This window comes from Grus americana, chromosome 1, assembly GCF_028858705.1.
Source record: "Grus americana isolate bGruAme1 chromosome 1, bGruAme1.mat, whole genome shotgun sequence".
Taxonomy (NCBI): Eukaryota; Metazoa; Chordata; class Aves; order Gruiformes; family Gruidae; genus Grus; species Grus americana.
Window position 1 is genome coordinate 155,850,695 of NC_072852.1, and position 27,134 is coordinate 155,877,828.

The following is a 27,134-nucleotide window of genomic DNA, read 5'->3' on the forward strand; positions in this document are numbered from 1 at the left end:
GAGAGGGAATGGGGCTTTGGGGGAAACGTAACAGGCAAAACAACAGTTCTGCATGACACCTTCTCTGTTACAGAAAACTGTCACTGGAAAAGCAAGGACGCACTCATTTCAGGAATGCCGAATGTCTTATTATAGTTTATCACTAGGTGTTGAAAAAGAACTCTCACTCTATTTTTCCAGACAAAAGTTGGGAAATGTGTGAAAATATTGCATGATGTGAAAATGGATTTTTTTGGAGAAGCCAAGTATATCTAAAAAATCCTAGCAGATTGACTTTATTTGCTTTGATCCTCAACAAGTATAAACAGAGGAGCACAGACTTAGGAATTCATTTTTATATTAAGTTTCAGATGAGGTCTGGGTACCAGCAGTTTTTCATTACCAATTCTTAAAATTCCACTATGGAGATAAAGAACATTTCTAATTTCCCTATGGACTGCAAAATTACCTATTACCCTCTCATTTCCCAACAGGACAACAGGGAAACAATATTAAAAAACCCAAAACCAACAAATAAATAAATCAAACCTGTTTGCCAGGTGGGGACTCCAAAACTTCCTTCACTCTGAGTTTGGCTGTCAAATAGAGAATAATTATGCAGGCAATGCCAAACATCTCAGTAGAGCACATTCTGAAAATCTCAGATCTGATGTCAGGAACCTGTTGGTTATCCCACTTGGTTTTGGTTTGTTCGTTGGTTTGTTTTCTGCCCCCCCTGCCCCCCCCCCCCCCCGTATTTCTGTTTCCATCCCTCTAGTCCATCACAAAATACATAATCAAACAAGCAAAATATAATTAAACAAATGACACTACATGTTAAAGAAGTTAAGTTATTGTGATTCCCTTTCAAAGCTTGGTCATGGTCTTCTCCCAGGACAGAATGCATTACAAAAATGCAGATACAGTACAGGGCCCAGTATGTCAAATCATTGCAATCAAAGCTCCAAGACCAAAATTAATAATGTACCATTAGCAGATGGTATGAGCTGATTGACTGAGAATTGCAAAGATGCATTCTGATTTGAGTACCGTAGACTTTTTCTTATGATATTAGCACTTATTTCTGTGTCTTTAAATAGTCTATCAAAATAAAATCCACAGATAACTTCTGCCCAGTGTCGAATTTGACTCATAGATCTTTTAAGGCTAGATGAGACCATTATAATAATGCGCTTTGACCCCCAGCATAACACAGGGCATAGAACCTCCCTCGGCAATTCCTCCCTCTGGTCTGCATCTTCTGTTTGAGGTATACCATCTCTTTTTGAAAGACATCCAGCCTTGATTTATTACTCAAAGTGATGGAAATTCCAGCACATTCCTTCGTAAGCTCACCCCTCAGTTAATGATAGCTGCAGTCAGAAAATGTACAAATTTTGTCCTTGTCTGATAGAGACGAGGTTTCAGATTTCTTCCCACTACACCTTTTGAAGCTGAATTAGAGAGCTGTCAGCAATCTGTGTCAGCTTATAGACCACAGCCATGTTTGTTAAGGAATAAAGGGTTTTTTTAACCAAACAATGAGGAAAAGCCACCTTTTGGGGTACATTGTGCACCTCGTTCAAAGGCCATTAGCAGTTCTAAATGGTCCCTTACCCCAGGATGGAGAAAGCCTCTGTAACAAGGAAAGGTACGGCCTCTAAACCTTCCCCCAGTCCAATGGAGAAATTAAAATATACGTCCTGGTCATGCTATGGCCAGATGGCATACCTGATGCCTTGAGAGGAAGACCTCATAACTCCAGGTCTTCATCTGATAATGTTCAACCTCTAGCTTGCACCTTCTCTTGAGATCCAAGTTTTTCTGTTGGTGTTGTTACATTAAGGTGCATCAGCAAGCAAGATGAAGGTAAGTTAGGAGTGACCAAATAGTATGGTTATTTAAGCAAGAGACCCTGCTGGTTGGGGCCAGAAGGTGGTGGGATCTCTGCTGTGGGTCTGAGTGGAGATCATCAGTGATTTATCACCGTAGTGGGACAGTTAAGCCTGCTTGCTCTGCCTCTCTCTCCAGGCAGTGACATCTAAAAGGTGAAACACAAAGACTGGCACTATTTACCCAGCTCATGTGCTGGACCAGGGTTTTGCAAAACTTCTCTTAGAGGAACAGTTTGAGGTTTATGGGCATTATGCTTTCCAGCTTGCTGACTGAAAGACAGCCAGTTCTGTTCAGGCATTTTACTGTGGGGCCAAAACCAGCCAGGATCCAGCGCCTGGAGTCCCATATGCCATTTGTGATTTGCTAAGACAAGGACAGACACGGTGACAGACCTCTCCAGCCACCATCCTGTGTGGACATGGTGTTTCAGGGCCACAAAGGGAAAGAGACCCTGAAGGAGAGAGGGCTGGAGAGTGGTACCGAGCAGTCCCTTCGGTGAGACGAGTAGAAGGAGTTGCACGGAGGAAGCCCTTTGGAGGGGCCATGTGGTCCCCAGTGCCTCTCCCACCTCCTCCTCCTCCTCCTCCTCAGGCAGGAGGAGGCAGAGTTGCTGCTGCTGCCAATGCGCCAGGATAGAGAGATCTCGGCGCGGGAGGAGATGACGCAAAAGGCAGAGCTCCCCCCAAAAAAGTGTTTCTCCAGGACGAAGATGGCGGCAACTTAGCCCAGGGGCCCAAGATGCCTGTGCCCATCGGGGGCCCCCAGCCAGGCAGTTCCGCCCCGTGCGCCCGGGGACACCGCGCCCGGCGGCAGCAGCGGCGGCAGCCGCAGCCCATTGTCACCAGCAGCGGCGGCGGCCCCGGCAGCCTCCTCCTCCTCTTCCTCTTCCTCCTCCTCCTCTTCAGCATCCTCGGCAGCGCTCCGGGAGCCCTGCAGCAGCGTCTCTCCAGTTAGAGCGGAGGGGGGAGAGGAGAAAGAGGAGACGGAGACAGAGGTGCGGGCATCTGTGCCGCGGCTCGGGGCTGAGGAAGAGGAGCAGCGGCGGCGGCAGGGAGGAAGAGGAGGCGAGGAGCCCTCCCGGAGCCGTCCGTCGGCAGCGGGGGACGCGGCATGCAGCTGTCCGGGGGCAGCGGGCTTTTCTCAGGAGGGAGATGGGGAGCTGCGATCTGACCATGCCTGGGTGAGAGGGGGAAAGGACCAGCCGCGCAGCCCCGCCACCACCAACTATCACCACTACCACCACCATCTCCTCTCCCTCCTCCTCTCTCTGCGTTATTGCTCTTATCTTCTCCACGGCACTCCGCGTTGGATGGACTGGGGCTGCTTCGTGTGGTGAGACCAAGGCAGAGCCACCGGCGAAACCCAACAATATCTCAGAGGAAGAAAAAGAAGAAAGAAAGAAGAGGGAGAAAGAGAGAGAGGGGGAGAGTGGAAGAGGGAGCGAGCGAGCGAAGGGAAGGCAGGCAAGAAAATCCCCCCAATCTTTTAAGTCAATGCATATTGTGGTGACACTGGCAAAGGAGCCCTCACGGTGGAGTCGGCCAGGGCTGTGCGTTCCCAAAATATGACCAGGGGTGCTTGGATGTGCAGTCGGCAGTATGATGACGGCTTAAAAATCTGGTTCGCACCCCGGGAGAACGAGAAACCCTTCACGGATTCAGAGAGGGCTCAGAAATGGCGACTGTCCCTGGCATCGCTCTTGTTTTTCACAGTCCTGCTCTCTGATCACTTGTGGTTCTGCGCCGAGGCCAAATTCACGGGGACCGGAGAGAAGGAGCAGCCGCCGCCCGAGAAGCCGGAGCCCGCGGAGCCGGAGCTGCTGGCGGGCATGGGGGAGCCGGCGCCCCCCGCGCCCCGGCTCCTCGCCCCCCCCTCGCCCTCCCTCCCGCCCTCCCCCGGCAGCAGCGGCGGCGGCAGCCGTGGCAGCCGCACCAACGGCACCGAGCCCCGGCACGGCAAGGCTGCTTTCCTGGGGAACTCCACCGCCAGGCCCCTGGAGACGTGCCCACCCCCGAGCTCCTCGTCCGGGCAGTGCTTCAGCGTGGGGGACGCGGAGGCGGTGTGCCGGCGGCGGGGGGGGCCGGGGCGGCCGCGGGGCGCGGGGCAGAGCCCAGCGCCCGGCTGGGACCTGACGGATTTTTACCTTTCCTTTTGTAATTCCTACACACTTTGGGAGTTGTTCGCCGGGTTGTCCAATCCGGACACTTTGAACTGCAGTCTGGATGTGGTGCTGAGGGGGGGAGGCTCCTGCAGCCAGTGCGTCCAGGCTTACCAGCGCTACGACCAGCACGCTCAGGAGAAATACGAAGAGTTTGAGGTTATGCTCCAGAAATATTTACAGTCGGATGAGTACTCGGTGAAATCGTGTCCTGAGGATTGTAAGGTAGGAGTCCCTGCTGTGTTTCCTGTCCCTGGCTGGCGGGCTGGCGTGCCTCCCTCGTCTGTTGTGGCTGCCGTGGTCCGTGTTTTGGCTGCTTCGGTCTCTGCTCCTGGCGCCGGCGGCCGCGGTTTTTAGGGTGCAGTCGGAGCTGCGGAGGAAACCGTCGGGGAGCCCCCGTTAGCGCATTGCTAAAAGGGAGGCAGAGAGAGGGAAGGCTTTTTTCTTTTTAAAAAAAAAAAAAAAGTGATCCTCGGTCCTCTGGGAGTGCAGCGCTGGATTTCCCCCTCTTCATGAATATGCGATTGGCTCCGGCTCGGCTGCCGGCTTCCAGCGGGCTGGGATGCGGCTGGGCGGCAGGCAGCGACAGGGGCTGCATGCCAATGAGCGGGGCCCGGGACGGCAGCCGGGCCCGGGGCCGCCCGACGGCGCTGCCCTGCCCGCGGGCCCTCCGGAGCGGGCCGTGGCCGGAGCCTGCAGGCCGGCGGCCAAACCTCCGAGAGACGCGGCGGCGCCGGGGCCGGGGCAGCGGGTGCCCCGGTGCCTGGAGAACGGGCGTCTCGGCCCCCCCGCGGCGGCCGGGGGCGCGCACCGGAGGCTCCGGGTGGGTTCCGTCGGGCGCTTGGCCCCGGGGGCGGCGGGCAGCGGCGGCGGCGGTGCGCGGGGCGGCGGAGCGGGGAGGCTCCGTGTCTCCAAGCGGGACGGTGTCTGCAGGCGCTCTGCCAAAATCTGTGGAGCTGGGAAGAGCTGGAGGATGAGAGTGGATGTCAGCGGGCACCGCGGTGGCCCTTGGTTGGGAAGTGATGGTGACAGCATTTCATTCAATACGCCGTGGAGGTTTTCTTTGGTGCCGCCGGTGACTGCTCGGAGAGATCCAGAGGGTTTTCTTTTCCTTTGTTAGAAGGCAGGGTCCCGCTTCGGCTCTGTGTAGTTGTTGTCTTCTCTCTACTTTTGCACAAGATTAGTTGGCCTAGCTCTCAAGACAGGAAAGGGCAGAAAAAAAGTGTTGTCCTTGGTGCCTAAAACAAGTAACTACATGCTTTTCCCCCCGTTTGTTTGAGTATGTGTTGAGAGCCGGGCCAGGTGAATCGTTTCTGCCCTGAACTGGATTATCTCAACTACTGTAGCACTACATTAACCAGCCTGAACCAAATCCTGCTTTAGCACTGGAACACAACAGTGCGTACAAATCACTGCCCTGAACAGAAGGCCTAGCAGTATCTCCGTGCTTTGTAACTTCAGCAGGGCATTCTGAAATCATTTCATGTTAACAATCCATGCCTAAAGAATCCCGTTCACCAATAAGCTAGTGTAATTCGCACATATCTTTGCCACAAAAATCAATCCACAGTCCCTCTAGAAGCTGAAATATCCTGTTGTCAAACTGGACAAAGTAGGAAAGTTACCATATTTATTTTTTCTTGTTAAACCAGACAAAAGTAAAGTAGTTTCAGTAATTTTGACTCCACTATTTCTAGGTTATGAACTGTGTGTGTACACACGTATTGTATATATGTTATATACTCAGTTACTGGTAATGTGAATATATTTTATTTCCAGAGTGAATTGGCTAAGTAAAAAGCATAAAGTGGATAAATAAAAAGCGTATTAAATGTAAATAGATATCTACCGCTGTAAGGACATCTTTGCAATTTTGGTAACTCTTTAACTAGAAATTGACCTACTACTCTGTGCTGCCAAACAATCAACATCTGCTTGCTTAAAGTGATTTTTTTTTTTAATCACAGTTTAGTTTGACTGAACTTTACCACAAAGTGTGTGGTTGCTCCACAGTGTATCATGGTGTAAAAGGCATTGAAAATGAACAGAGTAGCAAATGTACACTGTGTAATGGTTTCCCCTTCAGAGACTGAATAAGGAGAAATACTTGTCTAATGATGGGGCAGAAGCTGTTGACATTAAAATGATTGCATGAAACATATAGATGAACTGGACAAATGCAGCGCAAATGACCTGCAGTTCTCCGGTGCCAGACGATACTGCTCTACGTTTTGAGAATTTGGCCAACCAGTCTGTGTTAAAAATGAAGGATATTCCAGCAGGAAAAAGAAAAAAAACCCCACAAAACCCAAACCAAAACCGCAACACCCAAACCAAGGGTGCAACTGAGCGTGTTCTCTCTCTCTCTCTCCGGGGAAGCTGGCACAGGCCGGGCGCGGGGCGGGGCCGGGCGGGGCGGGGCGGGGCGGCGGGCTGGCGGGAGGTTGCTGTCCAAGGTGCTGCAGAGCCAGCGCAGGCTTCCGCGGGGGGGAAGCCGGTCTCTTCCACCTGCTCCCTGCCTGGGTGCCGCGGGGTCCCTCCGGAGCCTTTAGATTCCCTCGGGTGGCTGGGAGAGCCGAGCGTTCAGCAGGTCCAGCCCTCTGGTTGCCGTGTGTAGTGATGTGCTTGTACGTGGTCTACAGTGAAGTGTGTGCAGGTGAAACTAGAAACTCGTGGTGAATACTTTGTGACTACTGCAATATTTTGCGGGACTTTCTGGTGTTTTATACATATTTCGTTTATAAAACTCAGGAAATAGCTTTTTTCTTTAAGTAAATATTAATTTTGTGAGCGTTGGACATCTAGATAATTCTTAGCTTAAGAATCAGAATAGACAATAAAACTTGACATCTAACTATGCATTTTAGGTACACACCATTTGATTGGTTTATGTGGTGAGCTGCTTTTTCTTTTCTTTTAAACAAAATGCTAAAAATACTGACTTTATTCAATAATCATGTATGTAAGCACTGGCGTGATACAACAAAAGGCTTGTTAACTAATCTATTTCTATTTAAGACATCTTTAGTATTCTGGGAGGGCTGTTTCATTCACAGAAAAAGAGAGCTTTTCATCCAATTGACCAATTATAGCTGATGACAAAGTCAATAAAATTTACACTGAATAACAGTCAACCTAAAACTTGTAATTGGGTATTACTTCCCCCTTCCCCAACTCTCCCCACCACCATCCCCCACCCTCAACACAATCAGTTCTTACAGTAAAGAGTGAAAATCATGGGTGTTTCTCAGTCCAGCAAGTTATGCCTTTCAAGAAAGTACTATTGGTTATAACAAATAGTATGTATCAAAATATTTTTGATGTATGAGTCTAAATCTCAGACTTTATATTTTCATTCCTTTATCTGAAACCGAAAGAAAATGAACTTTACTTTCAAAATATTCTGTGTTCCACTACATGTCTCCTGATCTCTGAAGAACATTTTAAATAAATTACTTTGTATTGCGGAAGTTTGCAGTCAGGAGTTGTCTGGGTTATCAATTCACATTTAGCTATTCTACATGCTGAGTTTTGGGTTCGGATTTAATATATAAGTATACTCACTCATTACTTTTGAAAAGAATGCCATCCTGTAATTAAGATCTTACTGTTAAACTTCTTACTGAGTTCCACTGGGATTTTTGAAAATTTTATAGAAAATGCTGAGAATTTTGAATTTTAGAACATTTGGAAAATCAGTATTTATTTTTGATAGTATCAATGAACATGCATATGTATTTGATATTGTTAGGATGTCAGTAGACTTTGTTGTTTAGAAGGTCTGGATATCAGTGCTGTCTCACTATAAATCCATTTTAAACTTTTTTTTTTTTTATATCCTTGAAGACTGCTGTCTTTATTTATTGTTTTCTTGTCTTGATAGTCACATATCAGTAATGGCTAAACAATAAATAAAAGTAAGACAAATATTTGAATGTATTACATATTCAATAAGGTGACATAAATAAATTGCTGTAGCTTTACTTAATCACTAAGTAACAGAGTAACTGATAATCTGTATCTACATTTCTGGTTTTCTGTTTTAAATCTAATTTGGACTTTTTTTTTTTATATTTATGAAATTTTGCTTTTACACATTATAAAGTAGTGGTTATATTTACAGAGATTGTTCTTGGCAATATCTCTAGCTTCTTAGTTTCCAGAACATCATTTTTGCATGCAGTGTGACACAGGACTGTATTCAAACAATTAACAGAGAACTGTATTGGCTTGATGTTGGAAGACGCAGTTCCTCATAATGACTTGTCAGCTTTCTATCAGGGGAAATACTCAAGTTCTTATTCTTAAGACAGCAGACAATCACTCTGTGGAATAAAAGAAAATTCTGGCTACTTCTGATTAAGAACTGGGTCAAATAACTAAGTAGGACATATAAATGTAAAGGTTTCAAATTTTTTTTTTTTTTGTGAGATAGAACTTCTGCCTTTGTGAAAAGTATCAGAGGCCACGGCTTTCTTGTCAGATGCATTTATTAATGTTTGAACAAAACATCGGTTATCGTTTTTTGACACAGGTTTCTTTAACCCAGTGAAAGTTGAGAGTGTTTAAAATGTGGTCGTTCTTAGTGCTAGTTAAAATATTGAAAAGTGTAATTCAGGTAAGTGCATTACAATTAAAATAACACTAAAATAATTCAGTTTTTCTCCTAGAATATCAAAGGAAAAAAATTAAAATATACTGATTTTTTTTTTATATCAACATTTCTAAAAAGCAAACTTTAGCTGACATCCTATGTGCTCAACATGTATATGCAGATTTTTTTTTTCCAGGAATTAAATATCATTTAATAACTTCTGATTTGAGGGTTATGATACTGATATCAGAAATATGTAAGAAATTAGTTGAGTTATAATACTACTTACTTGAAAAACATACATATCAATAAAGGGTTTCATCATTAAACATAAATGGCATAGTTGATAGGAATATAGAGGTGGTACTTCTGTTAATAGGTAATTTTTTATTTTTTTTTTAATCAAAGTCCCATGTTCAACTACTTTTATTTGAGTGAGAGGATGATTGAAAGTTATTTAAAACAATTAAATTCACATTTGTTCTCATTTATCTGGAAATATCAAAGCTTATATGAATCATGACTTTTCCAAGAACTTTTTCCTAAACAGCATATGTAGTCTAATTAGGTTTTGATACAAACTCTCAGTTAAGCTGGCAGAAAAGAGCAGATGAGAAATACGAAACCAAAAGCTCAAGTGATAAAAGAACCCTTCTGTTACAGAAAGGTCACATAGACCAGCATCTGCTGCAAAGTAAGACATTTCAATTGCACATCTTAATCACACAATATTTATATTATATGCAAGAGTGATACTTAAGCTAATCAGAAGAAACTCTTACAAATGAAACCTTCAGAAATGTGCGCTGATGGTCAGCATCTAATGCAAATGGGGAACAACAAACATTAATTACTGAACTGATGCATTTTCAGAATGTGTTGAAATTTCAATATTTATCTTAAAGCTCTTTTCAAAATCAATAATATGCTGTATTAAAAAAGCCATGATACTTAAATGTATATATTTTTAAATGTTTTGTTTAAAATGCTGTGGAACTAATGTGACTGTATAAATTGATGTTTGCACATGCTATTAGTTCGGGTTTGGTTTTTTTTTTAGATAGAAGTTGAGTTATTTTTCAAAATTAATTTAAGATAAATATGTGGATGAATTCAGTATAACTGTTCTTGTCATAATGCACTGGTATATTAATATAAGGAACAACGCTGACTGTGTACTAATGGACTTTGTATTTTGGCCTAAAATCCTGATTCGGCAATCTGCTTCAGTCTCCCGCTTTGAGCCAGATGAATGGCACTGCTCTCAGGGAAGACCGTGCACATGCTTATAGCCATTCAATTGCTTAAATGCTTTGTTGGATCAGGATCAGATCTCTCCTCTCCTAAAAGAGCAGATTTCCCAGCGTGTTCTTTCCAGCAGTGAGTTCACCCCACCTAACTTTTTAAAAGTTTGCATCTAGTTGATCACCTAGATATTCATCTCATTCATAGTGCCGATGGGTACTTTATTCCTGATTTAGGGAAAAAAGGACTGCAGATGACCAGCACAGGGTAGTTGAAGTGGATTCCACCCCAGGTCAGCAGCCACCATTTAAAACCTCCTGGTGTTAGCGTCGCATGGCTAGGGACCTCATGGCTCTGCCCTCAATTTTACTTTGTTCACTGGTTCTCTGTGCATCAAGCAGTACACTAAACATGCACCTTGCAGAGAGTGTGGCAGTCTTGCTCCTTCATTTCATGTTCTTCTAGGAAAAGTAATCAAAATGCAAATTATAGTTCCATCACTTATCTTGCCTAAAAATCATTTGGTCTATACTTAGTAATTTATCACTTCAGTTTTGCATTAAGATCCGTAATGTATTTAGATCTGTGAATTGCCTAAAAGGGAAAAAGTAACAAGCTGAATTCTTAAATACTACTTTTTGATAAGTATCACTTGTAACACTCCAGAAGATGATAGAAAAATTAAATAATTCTTCTGAAAAGAAAAATAAAAAATGTAGATGTCCAGTATGGATGTCCACATCAAATATAAAAGTTCAGACTCTCTTTCTAGTCAATGGAGATACAGATTCTAGGTTATTCTAGAATCTGAGTCGGCTCACAATAAAGTGGACATCTAAAACAAGTCAGGTGGATTATGCCCTAAAAGTACCTATTTTCTGTTCATTGTCTCTAAAGAGCATATCTTTATCTCAGATACAAATGCCTCCACTGTGAACCTCTAAAGTCATATTAGATGAATCCTAACAAAGTGATTTTAGTATAAAAACTAAGTTTGAAATTGTGTTCCTATGCAAAATTGAACTGTGAGAAAGTCTGTAAAATCCTGCTACTCGTCCTGTCCCACACCAACCTAGTGAAATCACAAACCTCTCTCGCTTCTCTGATAACTGTATGCCGTCACTGAAGAATGTGTGAGCTATGCAATCTGCTTCTTAGGGATGAGAATAGGAAAGGACCTTGTATGATATAACTTTATTTGTATCACTTTTCTGAGAGAGGGGAGGCCAAGAGCTTCTACGTATTACCTTTCCGGTTGTTATTTCTGAGAAACCGTACAATAATAATTGTAGGTCATCTTCTTAATAGCAATTTTTGCAAGTAAATCGGCAACAGAATGTTTCTCTTATTCTCTCTTCTCTCTTTACAAGGAAGGTGATTCTTTTGGGGTGGGGGTGTCTGTGTGAGAATTCCTATACATTACACTGGGTTTCATTTTCTTCCTTTACACCAAATCAGAGGGAACACCCAAGCCTACCCAATCTCTCTCACATATTCTTAGACGTTTATGCCACTTTACTAAATAACCATACTGTACTTTTCTATGTACTTTTCACTGTAGTTTTCTCTTGTCAGAACTGTAGAGAAAACATTGCTAAGTGAGAGCTTGTGATACTTTGGTTTACTTTACAGCATCAATCAGTTAGATGAATACAAATTTAGTGAGGCACTAGAGACATGTTGTGGTTCATAGAGAGATTTTATTAATTTGAAGATATTTAAAAAAAAAAAAAGACCGGATTTATTTTTGGATTTTTGATCTGACCTTGTTTGCAAACAGGGCAGATTCCTGAAAGACGTAGGTGGCTCCTTTAGAACATGCACATTAAAGAGCTATATCCAATGAGCTCCCAGTCCATAATGACAAAGACAACGGGGCATGATGTAAGCAGCTTTGAAGTGAAGTTGATCACCATTTGATATTCTCCCACTCTTCATCTTATCTCTTGCATCCAAACTGATGGACATGTCTCAAAAACTGTGTTTGAAATAACATTGTCCTAAAGCCTTTGTGGGAGAACCTGGTAGGACCCTTTGAAGCACTGGTCGAATGCAACCAAACTGTTGGGATGAATGGGGATGATAAATGTTGAATGAATAAACTTCAGCAGCTCTGTATGAATACCTTGGTCCTTTGAAAAGTTCTGGAGATCCCAATGGGAGTGTTCACCTTTGGTATAGTTTACTGTTGAATTTATTCAGAGATTTCATCATGACAAGACAACTTGCTGATTGAAAACAGTAGCAAAGATGATCTGAACTGAACTTACCAACAAAAATATGTTTAGGTCCAGGGTTTTAGAAATTCTGCAGCAGTTTGGAAGTCACTGTGGATATTTTAAGTGATTTCAATGAAATTAGGGGGAAACTGTACCTGAGAAATTACAAAGAAAAAACCCTCCAAATTTTCGCTTATGGGATACGACAGTTGCACTTTTACAATTTTTTTTTTACTGTTACAATTTAGGCAAATTCCTTAGTCAAGCCATTATATTTTCAAATCTATCCATTATAAAATTTGGAGGAAAAAAAAAAGAAGAATTATATTACTTTTGTAATTTAGAATGTGCAATATATTGCAGTTTTCAGGAGATATTTTTCCAGGGAGAAAATATGATATCTAGAATGAATTTTAAATGCATGTTTAATTCTTGCTGATTCTCTGCATGTTAGATTAGATGTTGCCTTCAATTTGCCCGAACGCTTATGTAAATGGTGTCTTGGGCCTGTCAACACACTTCATCTCTGTAAAACATCATAATGAAGTATCTTTCTTACATTTTTGAGCCATTAGCAATCCAGAAGACATTCTTTATTAAGGGGAAGGGGAAAAAATGGGTTGTCTGTGATACTTAGAAAAATAGTTTTTCTCAGTTTATTCCCTCTTCTAGGAGAACAAGAGAGTTTCCAGAGTTTGTTGACTGATGATTTGCTGATCGTTGCTCTACATTGGTTAGCTTGCTCTCAGTTTTTCAGGGGTTACACTCACAGGTTCTTCTCAGAAAAGCTAATTTTGTATGAGATTTATTCATATAGATAAATACGTGGATTTAAAGATCTATTAAGGAAGAATTTGAGTAACCCTTAAATGCTTTAAAGTATAAATTAAAAGTTAATTACATATCTTGCAGATTTCTGTGTGATAATAGACATCTAAATATAAGATTATATATATAAAAATCTATTTGTGTATACATATTATTCATCAGGAACAGTATGCCAGACAGAAAATCTTCTGCTAGTGTGGAAAGGGTATTCTTAAGCCATATTAGGTGATAATTGATTTATTATGCTCATGATTCAAGAAAAAAAATAATTAATATAACTTTGTCATTTAAAGGGTTATCTTTATTACCGTTAGAGGTAAAGTTCCGTTTTAAAAGGCACTCTCTGCTGAGACAAAGTTTTGCATTTGTATATATGCACACTGGATTAAAAACCAGATGCCCAGCTTGTAGAAGGCCAAAAAAAAGGCATTTTTTTTTTAATTGTGGAATAAATACTACAAGTATACATTTAAAAAAAATGTACTTACAAAAATTACATGCAAATTTCCCATGAGTGCTCTTAAAATTGACTTCACATACGATATTTGTTGAAACTGGGTATCTGTATAGAAGAGGTTTAGGATAAGAAGGACATTTTACTTATTCATAGTTGCAAGTAAAAATGCTTGTGTATTCAAAGACTTAGAACTGACTTTTAAAAGAAAATCACTTCGTGTTGAAATCTGGTATAGCACGTCTCACTTTAAAAGTAAATTATTTTTAAAATATGAGCAAACATTATATCTTTGAGTGTATAATATCAAAATGATAAAAATAAAATTATGTATGTCAGCCATGATATTTTTTATTAAAAACAGCTACAAATAATCTGAAATCAATGCTTTGGTAAAGACTAAAGCCTCTGGAAGTTTTCAAGAGAAGCATTACCATAATATCTATTTAGAATATTGATCGTTAGTAAATTTCTTAAGCAAGTTTCTGGTGGTTTTCCAGTGGGATGTGCCTGCACTGAATCCGTCCATGTTAAAGTCAAGCAAATTGTGTAGTCAGTGGAGAAAGATCCGTGTCGTCAGAGCCTAATACATTGACCTTTTTATTATTAAGTATTCCAAGTGCATCTCTTTTTGGAATATTGCAAATTTTATACCCCTATCAGTACAAAACCATCCTTTCATGTTTTTCATTTCACACTATGATCAAGCTCTTAATATTGTGGTACAGTGCTTTAAAGTGAGACCAGGCAGTTTTGATCACAAGAAAGTTTTTATGGAAGGGACCAAGTATGGGACACCCCAGCACATGCTGCCAGGGACACGGAGGCTCTGCCCGTTTGGCTACACAGCTGAGCGGGGCCCGGGCGGAGGATATGTGGGGATTAGATTCCACTGCCTTGAGGTTCTGCACTTCAACAACAACAACAAAAAAAGAAGCAGCAAAACAAAAACACAGCCAAGGTCCTGTGGGATGGCTTTGAAAATTCTCCATGCATTCAGAGATGAGAGATGTTCATTTCCAGTCCCATTCTGCTGTGGAGTTAAAGTCCTCCTGTAAATATTTCTACACAGAAACTGCCAGAACTTGGACCAGTATTGTGAAGAAATAAGAGTTTCTGAACAAGGTACTTTTGAAATATTGGCCAAATTATCTTAAAAGCAGAATTATTTTTTTTAATTTTTATTTTTTTCTTTTATGCTTTCTGATATAACAGTCCTTGGGGAAATGACCCCTATTATAAGCTAAGTTTAGCTAACAAGATCTAGTGTATCACTGGAGTTCAGGAAACGAGGCTTGCTGGTTTATATCCCAATTCAGTTAGAAGTGCATTATGGTTTCTTTTGTCTCTATTTAAATCTTATAAATGTTAAAGCTGAATCTTATAAATATACATTTTTTTGCAACCTCACTATATTAATGAAATTATATCATTACTGCAACAACAGCTTTTCAAAATTTAGCAGCTGAGATTGATTCCTGGGACGTGACTTGAGTAAATGTACTGCAAGCCAATCTCTGTATGACAGATGTGAATTTAAAATATCCTTTTATTTTAATTTGTAAATATAGACTGATTTTCTTTAGTCAGGCATCTACAATGACATAAACCAGGACTAACTCCATTGAAATCAATGCTTTACTTAACTGTAATACTGTTCTGAGAGCAGGAGGAGGCACATGATATACTTTAAAACTCAAATATATGAAATCAAAGGGCCAGATTTGACTCAGACTTATTACAAACCCTGCTACAAAAAGCAATATGCGCAGTGCTTTAAATGCTCATTGCCTTGTCTTTGACTGACATTACTAATTTGTTATTGTTGTCAGATTGATGGGGTTTTTCCCTTTCTCTTTGTTGTTGTACTTGGTCTTGATCCCATTCTCTTATTCTATTGATTTTTCAGGCACACTGTAGAAAAATATTATGAGCTTAACTTGATCAGCTATCCAGGGGGAGGGAGGGGGAATCTTGAAGACAACAAAGCAGAATTAATTTGCCTTTTCCAGGCAAGAGTGTAGGTCACCCACTAGTGTTAAAAGCAGAGATGCTGATCAGTAGTATTGCTAGTTTATATCCAGAGAAGCTGCTTTGATTGCTGTAAAGACACTCGGTATTTACGCTGGTATAAATGCAGTTAGAATTTAAGCACAAGTTGAAAAATTGATCAGGCAATGGAAGTTTTGCTCTGTGGTACATTTCAGCACTTATAAAAAAGGTAGTAATTTTAACAATGACTCATCCTAAATAAAAATTACAGGTATTGTGCACACATATGTGTATGTATGTATGTATGTATATATGTGTGATATATATATATATGTATATATCTTACAGGAGGTGCGACAAGAAAATTACTGAAGTAGGATCAAGCATTTTGGAGAGGCTAGGACAGTCCTGAAGTAGATTCCTATGAAAATCTTTGAAATGTCCTGGATTCTTTAAAATTTAGAAATAGTTTGGGAAGTACAGAAAATGTAACAATTGTTTCTGAATGGTCTTTTCCATTTTTCAGACACCGATTTGTTTGTTTTCTGACTGATCTGGAAATGTAAGTTACTTAGGGTATTTTCTTTCTTTCATCAAGATTTCAGAAAGGCCCCACAGTAAATGTGGAATACTCAGGCATCAATTGCCGATGTCATAACCAGGACGCGCACTAACTCTGTCTTACATTGGTCTTCACAACTCCTTTGTAGGGATCGTCTGTGTGTTCGGACTGAAATTTGGATCGCTGGTCGGAACAAAACCGCCTAAAACTCCACACATCCCTGCTACCTAATATTAATAGATTATGGAAGATGTTACCTTTCACGTTCTATTTGCTTCATTAGAATGTTTTAGATTATTTTTGGTTCTGCTTCTTTATTTGCACATTACATAACAAGGTTTTTTGTTTGTTTATATGGGGTTTTTTTTTAAGACCAGATTCTTTGGATTGCTGTGATTATCTGGGAGATGAGTTTTTTGTTACTGCTGTATCATCTGAGTTTTATATTTTTTCTGGAATATTTTAAAGGGCAGAATTATGTTAGCTTGTGCAATATAAGCATGAATTTCAGTGACTTCCCAAATATATATATTTTTTTTTATTTTTTTATTTTCCTGTCTACCAGTGGCTGTTTATTTTTGATCACTGGAGAAACATTCCTCGTTAAATTTTGGTATGAATGTAAATATTTATAGTATGATTTTTTCCTCATAGTTTTTAATACAGGCCTGATTTGAAGAGAGCTGGCATTTGGGATGGAAGAGATCTTCTCTCCTTTTATAGTTGTTTAGATCTGCAAGAGGAGGAGATGTTATGCTTTGCAGCTTGTAGGAAATATTTACGTCTCAGAATTTTACCAAAATCATGACTATCAGGGAAGATCAGTAGGCTCACAGAGAGGAATAAGAGATCTGTGAATATCAACAAGCTTTTTTTGGGTTACTCTAAATTTGTGGTCCTGTGTACAGGATAGAAAATGGAACTTAAAGTATATATGAATAAATAGATGTTAAAAATAATTTGGTGATGTGTTCTAAAGAGAAGCGAAAGATCTGAAAGTGATGGGGTTTTTTTTTCTTTGTTTTATTTCTGCAAGTAATGGTACTATTGGGGAACTCAAATATGACAGTAATTCAGCAATGCAGGGGCCCCATAGCATGCAGTGCATGATGAGATGCGTCTGTTGTATTCCTCAAAGGGCTGGTCCTGCTTCAAATTCTTTTCTTCGCTTTGTGTCTTAACAGAGTTAAAAGGCAACTACTTGCTTCTTACGGAGTCTTGCACACACTTGGGCACGCAGCTCACAGATCTCAAGTGCTTGAACTGTGTACAGGCAGCTGCCCTGAGGCTGTGTCGACATTAGCATTTTAGTTCAGGTCAGGGGTGCGCCGTTGAAACAAATCTCCCACTCACTCCCACTCCCACTCTTACTGCATCTTGATTCATGTCACGGAGCAATCTGGGAGCACACAAACTGGATTGCTTTCGGCTGAAAATGAAGGTGGAGAAGTGCCCCAGACGCACATCTCATGAGCTGCAGGCACTAAGGGACATGCGGTCTATAGGAGCAGGGTTAGCCCGAAGTACAACCTGTGAAACGTATGTAATGTGGATGCCAGGGTTTCAGCACTGTTTCAGTCTACAGAGTGTTTCTACAGAGCCACGCTCCTTGTTAATATTCATATAGCCATAGTTAAAGAGACTGAAATTCAGTCCTCACGTGGCGATAATTCCCAAAGTGTCTCAGCAATTTCTTCAGGACTGCAGCTCGAGGCCCTGAGCCGAAGCTCTGAAATGATTCACTGCACCTGGCTCTATATAATCATGGCACTAGTAAGCATCTATTATTCTTTCTTTTTTTTTTCTTTCTGTTTAGGTTTTTTTTGCCTTCCATCTTCTGCTGGCATGCCTATGGAGGTGAAGCACAGCATGGTGCAGATTTTTGCTCTATGCCTTCCCTGCCAAGCCTCTGCGCAGCAGAACCACTGCAGCTCTGCTGAGTTTCCTGCTCTCTGGGCTGGCTCTGTCCTTGCTGTGGAATTCACGGCATCTTCCTAGCACACGGACTGAAGGCTGAACAGACCTTTCGGTGCCTCTTTATGGCAACTCTTGAGTTTTTGGTTTCAGAATGGTGCAAAAATACCTAAGCAATCATGAAAATGAAAAATTTATGTGGGGAGGGAGGGAAATCAGCAGGAATGGAACAAGTCTGACCTTCCTTCATAGAATACTGCCCTCCCTATCATCTAACTTATTTTCTTGTTTCCTGCTAGAAGAAACAAAAAAAAAGATTATGAGGTAGTATTCAGCCTGGAATTTAGGTAACCACTGAACTGACAACCAGATATGCAGGAAAGCCAAAGTAGCTGATTTTCTTTTTTAATTATTTCATTTCCTATATACTTGTGAAGACTTTTATTTTATTTGTATTTTCCAACATTGAGGACAAAACTATATCTATGGTATAGATTGATACTTTTTTTTCACAGAGTAAAGCTTTTTTCTTTAAAAGATTAAAAAATACTGAGTAGTTCTTTAGAAAATATAGCACTAGAAGAATATTACTTTACTGATAGAGTATTTGTTGTTAGTATGGGGAATTACTACCTTTCTGATTTTTATTGTTTAGGCATTTTTATTGCAATGCTCCCAGTAATTACGGATGGTCATTGCTTTTGAATCCTCAAAATTCATGCCGTGCATTGAGTTGTTTTTAAGTAAGATTACTGCACTTCTGGGAAAAAAATTAGTTCTTCTAGAGGTCATGATCAACCCTGTTGCTGAAGATCTGTGGGGCTTAACGTTTTCAGCCTTTGGTAACCACCAGGAAGCTTTCTTACCTTTTCTCCAACTCACAACTCCAGTGGAGCTAAAAGGAGGCAAGAAAAGTGATTCACTGGCCTAGCAAAAATGGATAAAAAAAATCATTTGCTGAAATAATGTCAGGGTGTTTGATTGATTGAAACATGACGGGGGAGACCTGCAGGTGATCAGCACTTACTTCACCACCAGATGCTACTGAGTTGACCAGGAACTGCAAGGGACACCAAGTAGCAGAGGCAGGGCATCGTCCTGCCAGCGGGAGAAGCAGTCAGCGTGGCAGGCAGCCAAAATTGCAGAAGTTTAACTAAGGTCATCATAAGAGTAGATAGACAACATATTCGTGTAAGGCTTCAATTGGATCTATCTCAGATTATACTTACGCTGCTTTATCGTGAAGCCTGAAGGAGCCGATACTGAAGAATCAGAACACTGAAGAGAGTGTATTTTTGGTAAGTAGGATATAGGAACTGACGTACTACGCTGCTCAGTAATCTGCTTGGTGTCATGTCCTATCTCTGGGAATAAGCTTGGGAGGTAAAGTGAATGTTACACTGGATAGTTAGAAAATCGTTTGCTAGTTTGCAAAGTTTCTTCTTAACTCATATTAGGCAGTAGTCAACTTATCATGGTTATGATTCAAGAAAATACTTTTCCATATACTTTTCTATTAGTATAGTTTCATACATGAAGGGGTATCTTCTTGTTAGAGATAAATTTCATTTTCAAAGGCACTTAGAATGGTATTAAAAATCCCAGTTTTCTCTAAACAAGTGGCAAAACCACCAAAATTTCATCAAAATTTGGTTCTTGCTGCGTTTCATGCATTAGTTCCGTTGGTTCTTTGTAATAATTAAGATTGGATTTCTGTTCCTATAGTTCTTACTGAATTTTTCGTATAGCTCCTATAGGATTTTTTTTTTTCTGGTATCTAGTGGCAAATTATTGGATGAAAGTAGAGACTAAGGTAGAAGGAGAGGATTATATTTATGTAAATTATATATTAAAGTGGTATAACCAAAGTAGTAATCGAAACCAGAAAAAATATAAACTTGAATATACTGAAATACTAGTGGAGGGATTTGCTGCTTATATGCTCCTTTCACATACAATTTTCGAGCCGTGTTGATGGCTACTGACTGACAAAGGCATTTAAGTGCAGTTTCTTGCATGGCAGAGAAGGATCGTTTGTATATTGCACACATAAATGAGAAGAACGTCTGTATATTTGCTGTAATACAAGAGTTTCTCTGCAGCTGCGACACATTACAGTGTAGGATTTTACCTATGATTCTTGTCAGAAAGGACTTGTGCAACAAGTCCTCATGCATTAAGCTTTCGCTATTAGCAATTTCTTATAGACACAGTTTCACATGTTGCTCTTTACCTACTTTAACACTCTAAAGGACAGGGGTGCACAGCACGCTATGATACAGTCAGGGTTGTGCTAAACACAACATTTCAAATTCATGCCCACCAATGGCAAAGATGACAATTTAAAATGTATTTTAGGATATAGCTATTTTTTCCCTTTATTGTTCACCACTACCTAGCCAGTTCTTTCCCCCTCCTCAAGCTCCCTACCAAACCAACCTCTGCTGACATGTTTGACTGTGGATCTTTGATATAGCAATATGCTGTACTAAGAAGGATGACTTTCTGAAAGGGGAAATGAAAGATGGGTATCCATACCAGCAGACCTGCAACTGAAGAGTGTAGTTTATAGTGTATAGAAGTTGGGAAAAGAAAAAGCTGTGTGGCCATGAAACAGAAGAGGGCAACGGCAGAGATTGCTTGACTTTTCGTTTATTGTTTGTCTTGGTTTGATTCTGGCTTGCTGTACAGAACAGAGCACTTTACTGTGAAGAACTTTTATGTATAAATCCACAGAAAAATCAAAGTCCTTCGTTAAAGTGGTGTTACCCTTGGCCTTGGTAACATCAAATATTGAGTTCCATCTGTTTAGTTTGAATGAAAAATAAAAAAAAAAAAAGTATTTGTCTGTTTTAAATACACAATTTTCAGTTTTGCTGAATTCTTCATTTGGCTTATGAAGAGAGATAAGTAATTGTATAATTTACTTCATTTGTGATTTACTGTTACTTATTCATTATGTCTTTTTAGCCTCTTCCTTTAGAGGTGTCAGGCTTCTCCCCTAAATAAATAAATTTTAGCCTTCATAATCTCTATATCAGTACTCTTTCCTTTTCATCTCTCTCAATGTCTCTATTTTAGATTGTGGTTGGTCCCAGAGGAGTGTTTTCACTGATCCATGCATATCAAGAGGGTTTTTTGTCCCCTTCAGTGATCATACCGAGCTTCTAATTCTAGATGAAGTATTTAATATTGTTCTTTCCAGTGTGCATCTATTTTGCTTGCAGTGCTGGATTCCATCTGCCATTGTTTCCCCTTTCACTCAGCTCTTTTAAGTGACCCAAAAGCTCCTTGGCCTGCTTTGGCCTTGATTAATCGAAGACTTGTTGTGTCACTTGTAAACATTTCCATCTTATTGTTAGTCCCATTTCCAGATGATTAATAAATAGATTAAACACTCTCATCCCTAGTAAAGAACCTGGGGGCACCCTGCTGTTAACCTTTAGCCGCCTGGAGCAGTGACCATTAGTAAATGCATTCTGCTTTTGTATTCTGCTTCTTGTAGTTGGTTTCTAATAAATGACAAAGCTTTACTTCTCACCCTGTGATTACTTAGTTTCTTTAATAGCCTTTTGTGAGAGGTGTTCTCAAAGGCTCTTTGAAAGTCCAGAAAAATTGTATCAGCCAGTTCTCTCTTATCTGCTATTTATTAACATGCCAAAAGAGTTCTAATAGGTTAAGGACACGTACAAGGCATTAAGGCTTCTAACTTTAATCCAGATATTTAACACCTTTATTTTTAACTGGTACCTCAGCTAGTGTATTTATTACTGCAGTAATATGTGTGTGGAGCTGTTTGAATTCTTCCTCGGTTTCTCTCAGTAGTTACATGAAGATGACTGCTCTCCTGCGTGGTTCAGTATGCAAACTGATTTAAGTGTGAGACTGCATAACTGTGGATTTTCTTTGGTTAGTCTTAAATTGCTTTGGGACCCTTGAATAAACGGCGTCCCATTCTTGGCCTACATTGATCTTTTATTTACTGATTTGTTCTAGCCATTCCTCTTGTGATAGCTGAGTCGTCAAAAGCTCTTTACCTATACTTGAAAAGGCTGGTATCTCCTCTGTGCTCTCTGAGACAAAAAGTGATGTAAAAAATAATTTGCTTTCTCTTTTATATTCTTATTTTGTCCAGTTTCTTGGGAGTTTAATAATGATCTCTCTTGCAAGAGTCATATTATTTATACCTAGTTACTCCATGTATTCTCATTTATCCATCCCACTTCCCTATTAAGATGTGCTTGTCACTGTTCATTTAAGCATCTTGAACACCGTAAGTGTTCTGTGCCAGGGACACTGGTAAATCCACAATTAGCTTACATGTTGCAGTCCCAAAAGTAACCAGGAGATTCCTTGTTCAAGTGTAATTTATTTGTTTAATTATTCATCTGTCTGTCTGTCCATCTATCTTAACTCTGTTCCACTTGGAAGGGAGAGTAACATTTTTTTCTCAAAGAAAGGGTGCAGAAGTGGAGCCATACGTGCTGGGTCGTGCAACAGGGTCACAGCTTGAAAGGGAGTAACAGGCTAAACTTACATTTTGATGAGAAATCCAGGACGAAAGAGAATTTTGGAAATTCTTACTGAGATACTGTTTCTAAGTAGTACTAGTAATAATTCTCAAAGTATTTTGATAGAAAATCTCCAAACCCATCTATTGAATTATTTTTGATCGCGTATGTCTCAGATGATAGCTCTTTCACCTCATACAAAACTCTGCTGCTGCTGCTGCACAAGACCCCTCATCCTCTGAGCAAAGAAAGGTGCTCTTATGCTACAAGAAGCATGAAGTAACTACTCAAACTCTCCTAGCTATGCCATTAATGATTTTAGGCTTTGGACAGAGCAATGGTGGAACAGCTAGCCTGTTTGAAGTAAGTCTCATCTGAGCATACTTACCTCAAGATATGCACTCCAGGGAATGTTTGAAACCATTAAAGCTTACAAGGTTTGAAACTTTACCCAAGTTATATATATGCAGCAAAAGACCCAGAGGAACTTTTGCCTCAGTAATAGCTTCTTCTGGGTCTTCCAGCGTACACGAGGGCCTACTACAAACATCTAAATATGCTCAGTGGGTACAGGGCACATCTCATTTCCCTCTAGGGATGTTTTACAGCGATGGAAATAGTATCCCTTCTTTATTCTACCCTCAGAAGCATCCAAGTAGGAAGTATTTAGGAGGATACTCTAAGGAAATAATGTCCAAGGGAAATTAAAAGAAATGACCTGGCTTTCAGAAGCGCTAAGCACGCATATCCTCAGTTAGGATACAAATTAGGATCTAATTTCTATCATCTTGTGAAAAAAAATTAACACAGGAAGAAATGCTTTTTAATGCATACAAGACAGATCAGTGTACTTGGTAGAAAATACTGTAGTCCTTTTTGAATACAGATGGTTAAAATGAAACAGAATATGAAATATTTATTGTGAATTTTTTGCGTTTGTCATTCATAATTCTGGATACTTCTGTAAGATTTTCTTACTGCCACGATGAGGAATAAAGTAGTCTACAGTAGCATTAAGGTGTTTTTTGTTGTGGGGTTTGGATTTAACGTACAACACAAAGGGATGATGAAGACAGCCTACAGAAAAATCATTGTCTTTACTGCAAGTGACCAATCAAGATGTTGCCGATACACTAAAGTTAACACTCACAGCCAGGTGCGATGCTTACCTCTCTTTCCGTGAGAAAGAACATGCTGTGTATATAGACCGTCAGGAGATGAGGTCTCTACATGGAAGAGAAATCCAGACAGCGTGGTGTGCAGGTCTCTTTAACATAGACCTGAGCTGCTTGGCTGACTTAGTAGTAGGAATTCTGTGCTTGTAAACAACTCACTTCAAGTTGACATTATATCAGGTTTTGCCTTCTGTTTGGATGTGATCAGTCGTACACTCAGGGGCTAGGGCTTTTGTGACAAAGTATGTCTGCTTTCTGTTTAGCTAGCAAAAGTCGACCAACGGGCAGCTGCAGAGGTATTATAATAAAAAGTTTATTTATTTGATTTGCCGCCTTCTTTCAGCGACATATTAAAAGAAGTTCTTCCACTCACTGTGTAAAATAATGACAATAGCAACTGTTTGGAGAAATCCTTCTTTACACATCACTTTTCAAAGACCTACTGAAGGTCAAAAGCCTTATCACACAGTTTTCCTTCTTACAACCAAATTCTGTATTTCCTGAATGGGAAAAATACCCACTTACCATCTACCTAGTTATGCTGTGTTAATGAAAACTCTCTTACCCAAACTTCTTCCAAAAGGCTATCACAGACAAGGTGAGCCCAAATGTTTTGACGTAATATTTCAGTCAATAGAAACCTCTCTTCTAAAATGCACCCACAAAGACTGTGTTCTTCTTCGAATAGTCACCACCATGTGAAGAATGATCGCTTGCCAGGACGACTCTTCTTTTGCGGAATCTCACTGTTCCAAGACTGAGAGAGCGTATACACCATCTCTAGAGAGCAAGGGCACTTTCCATACTGCTAGCTTTTGAAACAGGTGCAGCGCTAATGCTTCCTTGTAGGTGGCACCCTATGGCCGTAGCATTATGGGTGAGATTCTCTGGAGCATACTACAGGGCATTTAGCATTTCACGCATCACTCCTCAGGAAAGCAGTTGAATGGCTTAAAATAATTCCTTGTGGTTTCCCACCATAAAAAACTGATGTGTTTAGCTCTGTCCAGCCTGGCTGTAAGATGTTTCCATGTACAAGATGTTCCTGTGTGCTGGCAGTCACTAGGAGTTGAAGCAGTTCCTTGAAATCATTGGCAACAAGAATAAAATAGCAGTGGGTCGTAGTTTTGCAGGGGGCTGGCACTAAGATCAAGCTCCGAAAGACGGCATTTTGAATGAGTGTTGGAGAAAAGGGTTAACACTTTTTGAGCAGAATAGCTGCTTTCTGTACATAGCACCTACTTTTCTAAGTTGTTTTCCACTAAATCAACACAATTAACATTAAAAGCATAAGATAAGCTCCCTGTGTCCAGAAGGGAAATCAGTTAGGTCTCCGTAGGGAATGACTGTTTTGGAAAAATGCCTGTCTATTTTTCCTACAGGGTTTGTTGGGGGTATTTTTATGAACAGAAGATGATATGTTTTCATGCATCTTTTAACTTCTAAAAATGCATAAACTGCACTGCACTTGAGGAAATTAAAACTGCATCTGGATTGAGCATCTGCATAAAAAGTCAGAATTCAACACACATTAAAATAGCAATGTTATGAAGCTCTCAAATGTTTCTAAACTGAAAACTTGACAGGTCATTACAGTAAATTTAAGCCAACTACAATTTGATGCTTTCTGTCTGTAATATCTGTAATAGTCTATTTGTGACTTTGAGCTTCCAAGAAAATCTTAAATAAAAACCTGGATAGCTTCACTAAATAAAAAATATTATGCCCAGTATCTTGTGAAGCCTGCCTTCTGTCTTTTAATTCAGGGATCAGATACAGGTTCCCAGAATTTCTCAGATCAAGTGTGTTTATTTCAGCTTTTATAAGGGTTAGTGAGGGTGTATTAATTTTGTAGGTTTCCATTAACCCTCAGGGAATTATTTCTCGGGTCAGTTTTCTGCAAGAATGCTAAGTAGTTTGCTTACAGAGAAACATTAGCTTTATTTTTGAGGGACGAAATGCATGCTGACAGGAAAAGTTAAGAGCACCTTCTCAAAGATTAGATTTTCTACATTATAGTGAGGAGTTTTACCTGGGGATGAATGATGTTCTATGTCTCTGTTTTGTATTTAAGGCTACGGTATGCTTCAGGATGGTAATTGGCCACTATTCAGTTAATAATAACATAAAACGACCTATGTTTTCTTAATGTAAAAGAGCAATAGGGCACTGTCCTTTTGAAAGATCTGAGTGCTGTAAAACATAATAATACAAGTGTTGTCAATTAAATCACTTTTGAATTCCACTTATGAATGGGATTTACAAGCAAATAATGTGTTCCTTCAGTACTTAGCACTTCAGCCTAAGAGATGCTGATCACTCATAGAGTAATTAGATTTGCTAACATGAAAGTGAGTTGAAGTGCTGGCCTTTGATAAGATATTTCTAAGTTACCTTTTTTTTCCATACTGAAATTTTTTATGAAGTGGGATTGTCCCAAGCTGACCTTCACAATTGTATTCCAGCTAGGTATTGATCTGGGAGCTGAAGATGACCTAGTAAGTTAGAAGTGATACTTCGCTTGGAGATGTTTTGCCTTGTCTCAAAAAACCCAAACAAATCAAAAAAAAAAAAAAAAAAAAAAAAAAGAAAAGCATCACCAGGCATGCCTGAATGATATTGTCTGAGAACTAAATCATGACCTCTGTGTAAAGTCCGAATAAACAAGCTTTAAGAGGGGTTTTTCCAGGATTTGAAGGGATTGAAAAAAATCCTCTTATGGGCTGCAGAATGCTTGGGATATAATTCATCTTAGCAAGTTTTACTGTCCGAAAGCTAAGTCTCTAGTTAAGCAAGTTAACTTGGCTCCCCACGTAGTTAATGGGGAGAAAATGGTTTCCTCTCTTCTCTAAATAGAAATTTAAAATAGATGGGTTGAACTACCTACCGGAGTTTCTGCACTATCTCCATTAATTAGACAGAAATTCATCAGGTCTATCTTTAGTGTCTAAAAGTTAGATTTCAAAGTCTTAGTTAAACTCAGTGTATCAAATGGGGTAAAATAGCATTTCCAAAGAGTCATCCATCTTCCTCTAACATAGGCATTTGTGACAGGGCTAAATGAATGTATGAAGGGAGCCTAGGGTGACAGACATCTAAAAAAGATGACAGGTTAGACTAGATAGCTAAAATTAAATGAGATTAATTTCTCTCTGGTTACTCGGACAGCAAGTTAGCTACAATAACTGCAGATCAGGTGCTTCTGCTCTCCAAGGAATGTATGGTTATGAGTCCATCATGTCATAGATGTGCTGCTGATCTCCCATTGCCTTTTCTTTTGATTTTGTGTGTTACGAGCAAAGCTATATGGTACTTCAAAATCTGTTTGAGAAGTGAAGTGCCTCTGCAGGATGTCTCTGCATCAGAGGCTTTTGCACGGTGGAGGCTCTTGAGTACTGTGTCTTTGGTGGCTTTCCACAGACATTCTGCAGGATTAGATGTCTAAAGGAGGTGGGGCTGTTGTTTGCAACAAGACTTTATAAAAGAAAATACTACATTTCCTAAGTGCCAAGGGATGTAGCTTCAAATTATTTTCCATGCAAAAGCAAGGATTAGGGGATCTAATGAACTGGATCACTCAAGATGTACATGGTTCCCCTTATTAGCA

At 40.2% G+C, this 27,134-nt stretch overlaps 1 protein-coding gene across 1 annotated transcript in view; it reads left to right on the top strand.

Annotated features, from left to right (window-relative positions):
• The first annotated feature begins 2,544 nt into the window (after window positions 1-2,544).
• NALF1 (NALCN channel auxiliary factor 1) overlaps window positions 2,545-27,134 on the top strand; it is a 502,364-nt gene continuing 477,774 nt past the window's right edge. The window contains exon 1 of the mRNA XM_054812563.1: window positions 2,545-4,258. Within this exon, the coding sequence (XP_054668538.1) occupies window positions 3,440-4,258 (819 nt within the window). The 5' untranslated portion in view covers window positions 2,545-3,439. The remainder of the gene's footprint in view (window positions 4,259-27,134) is intronic.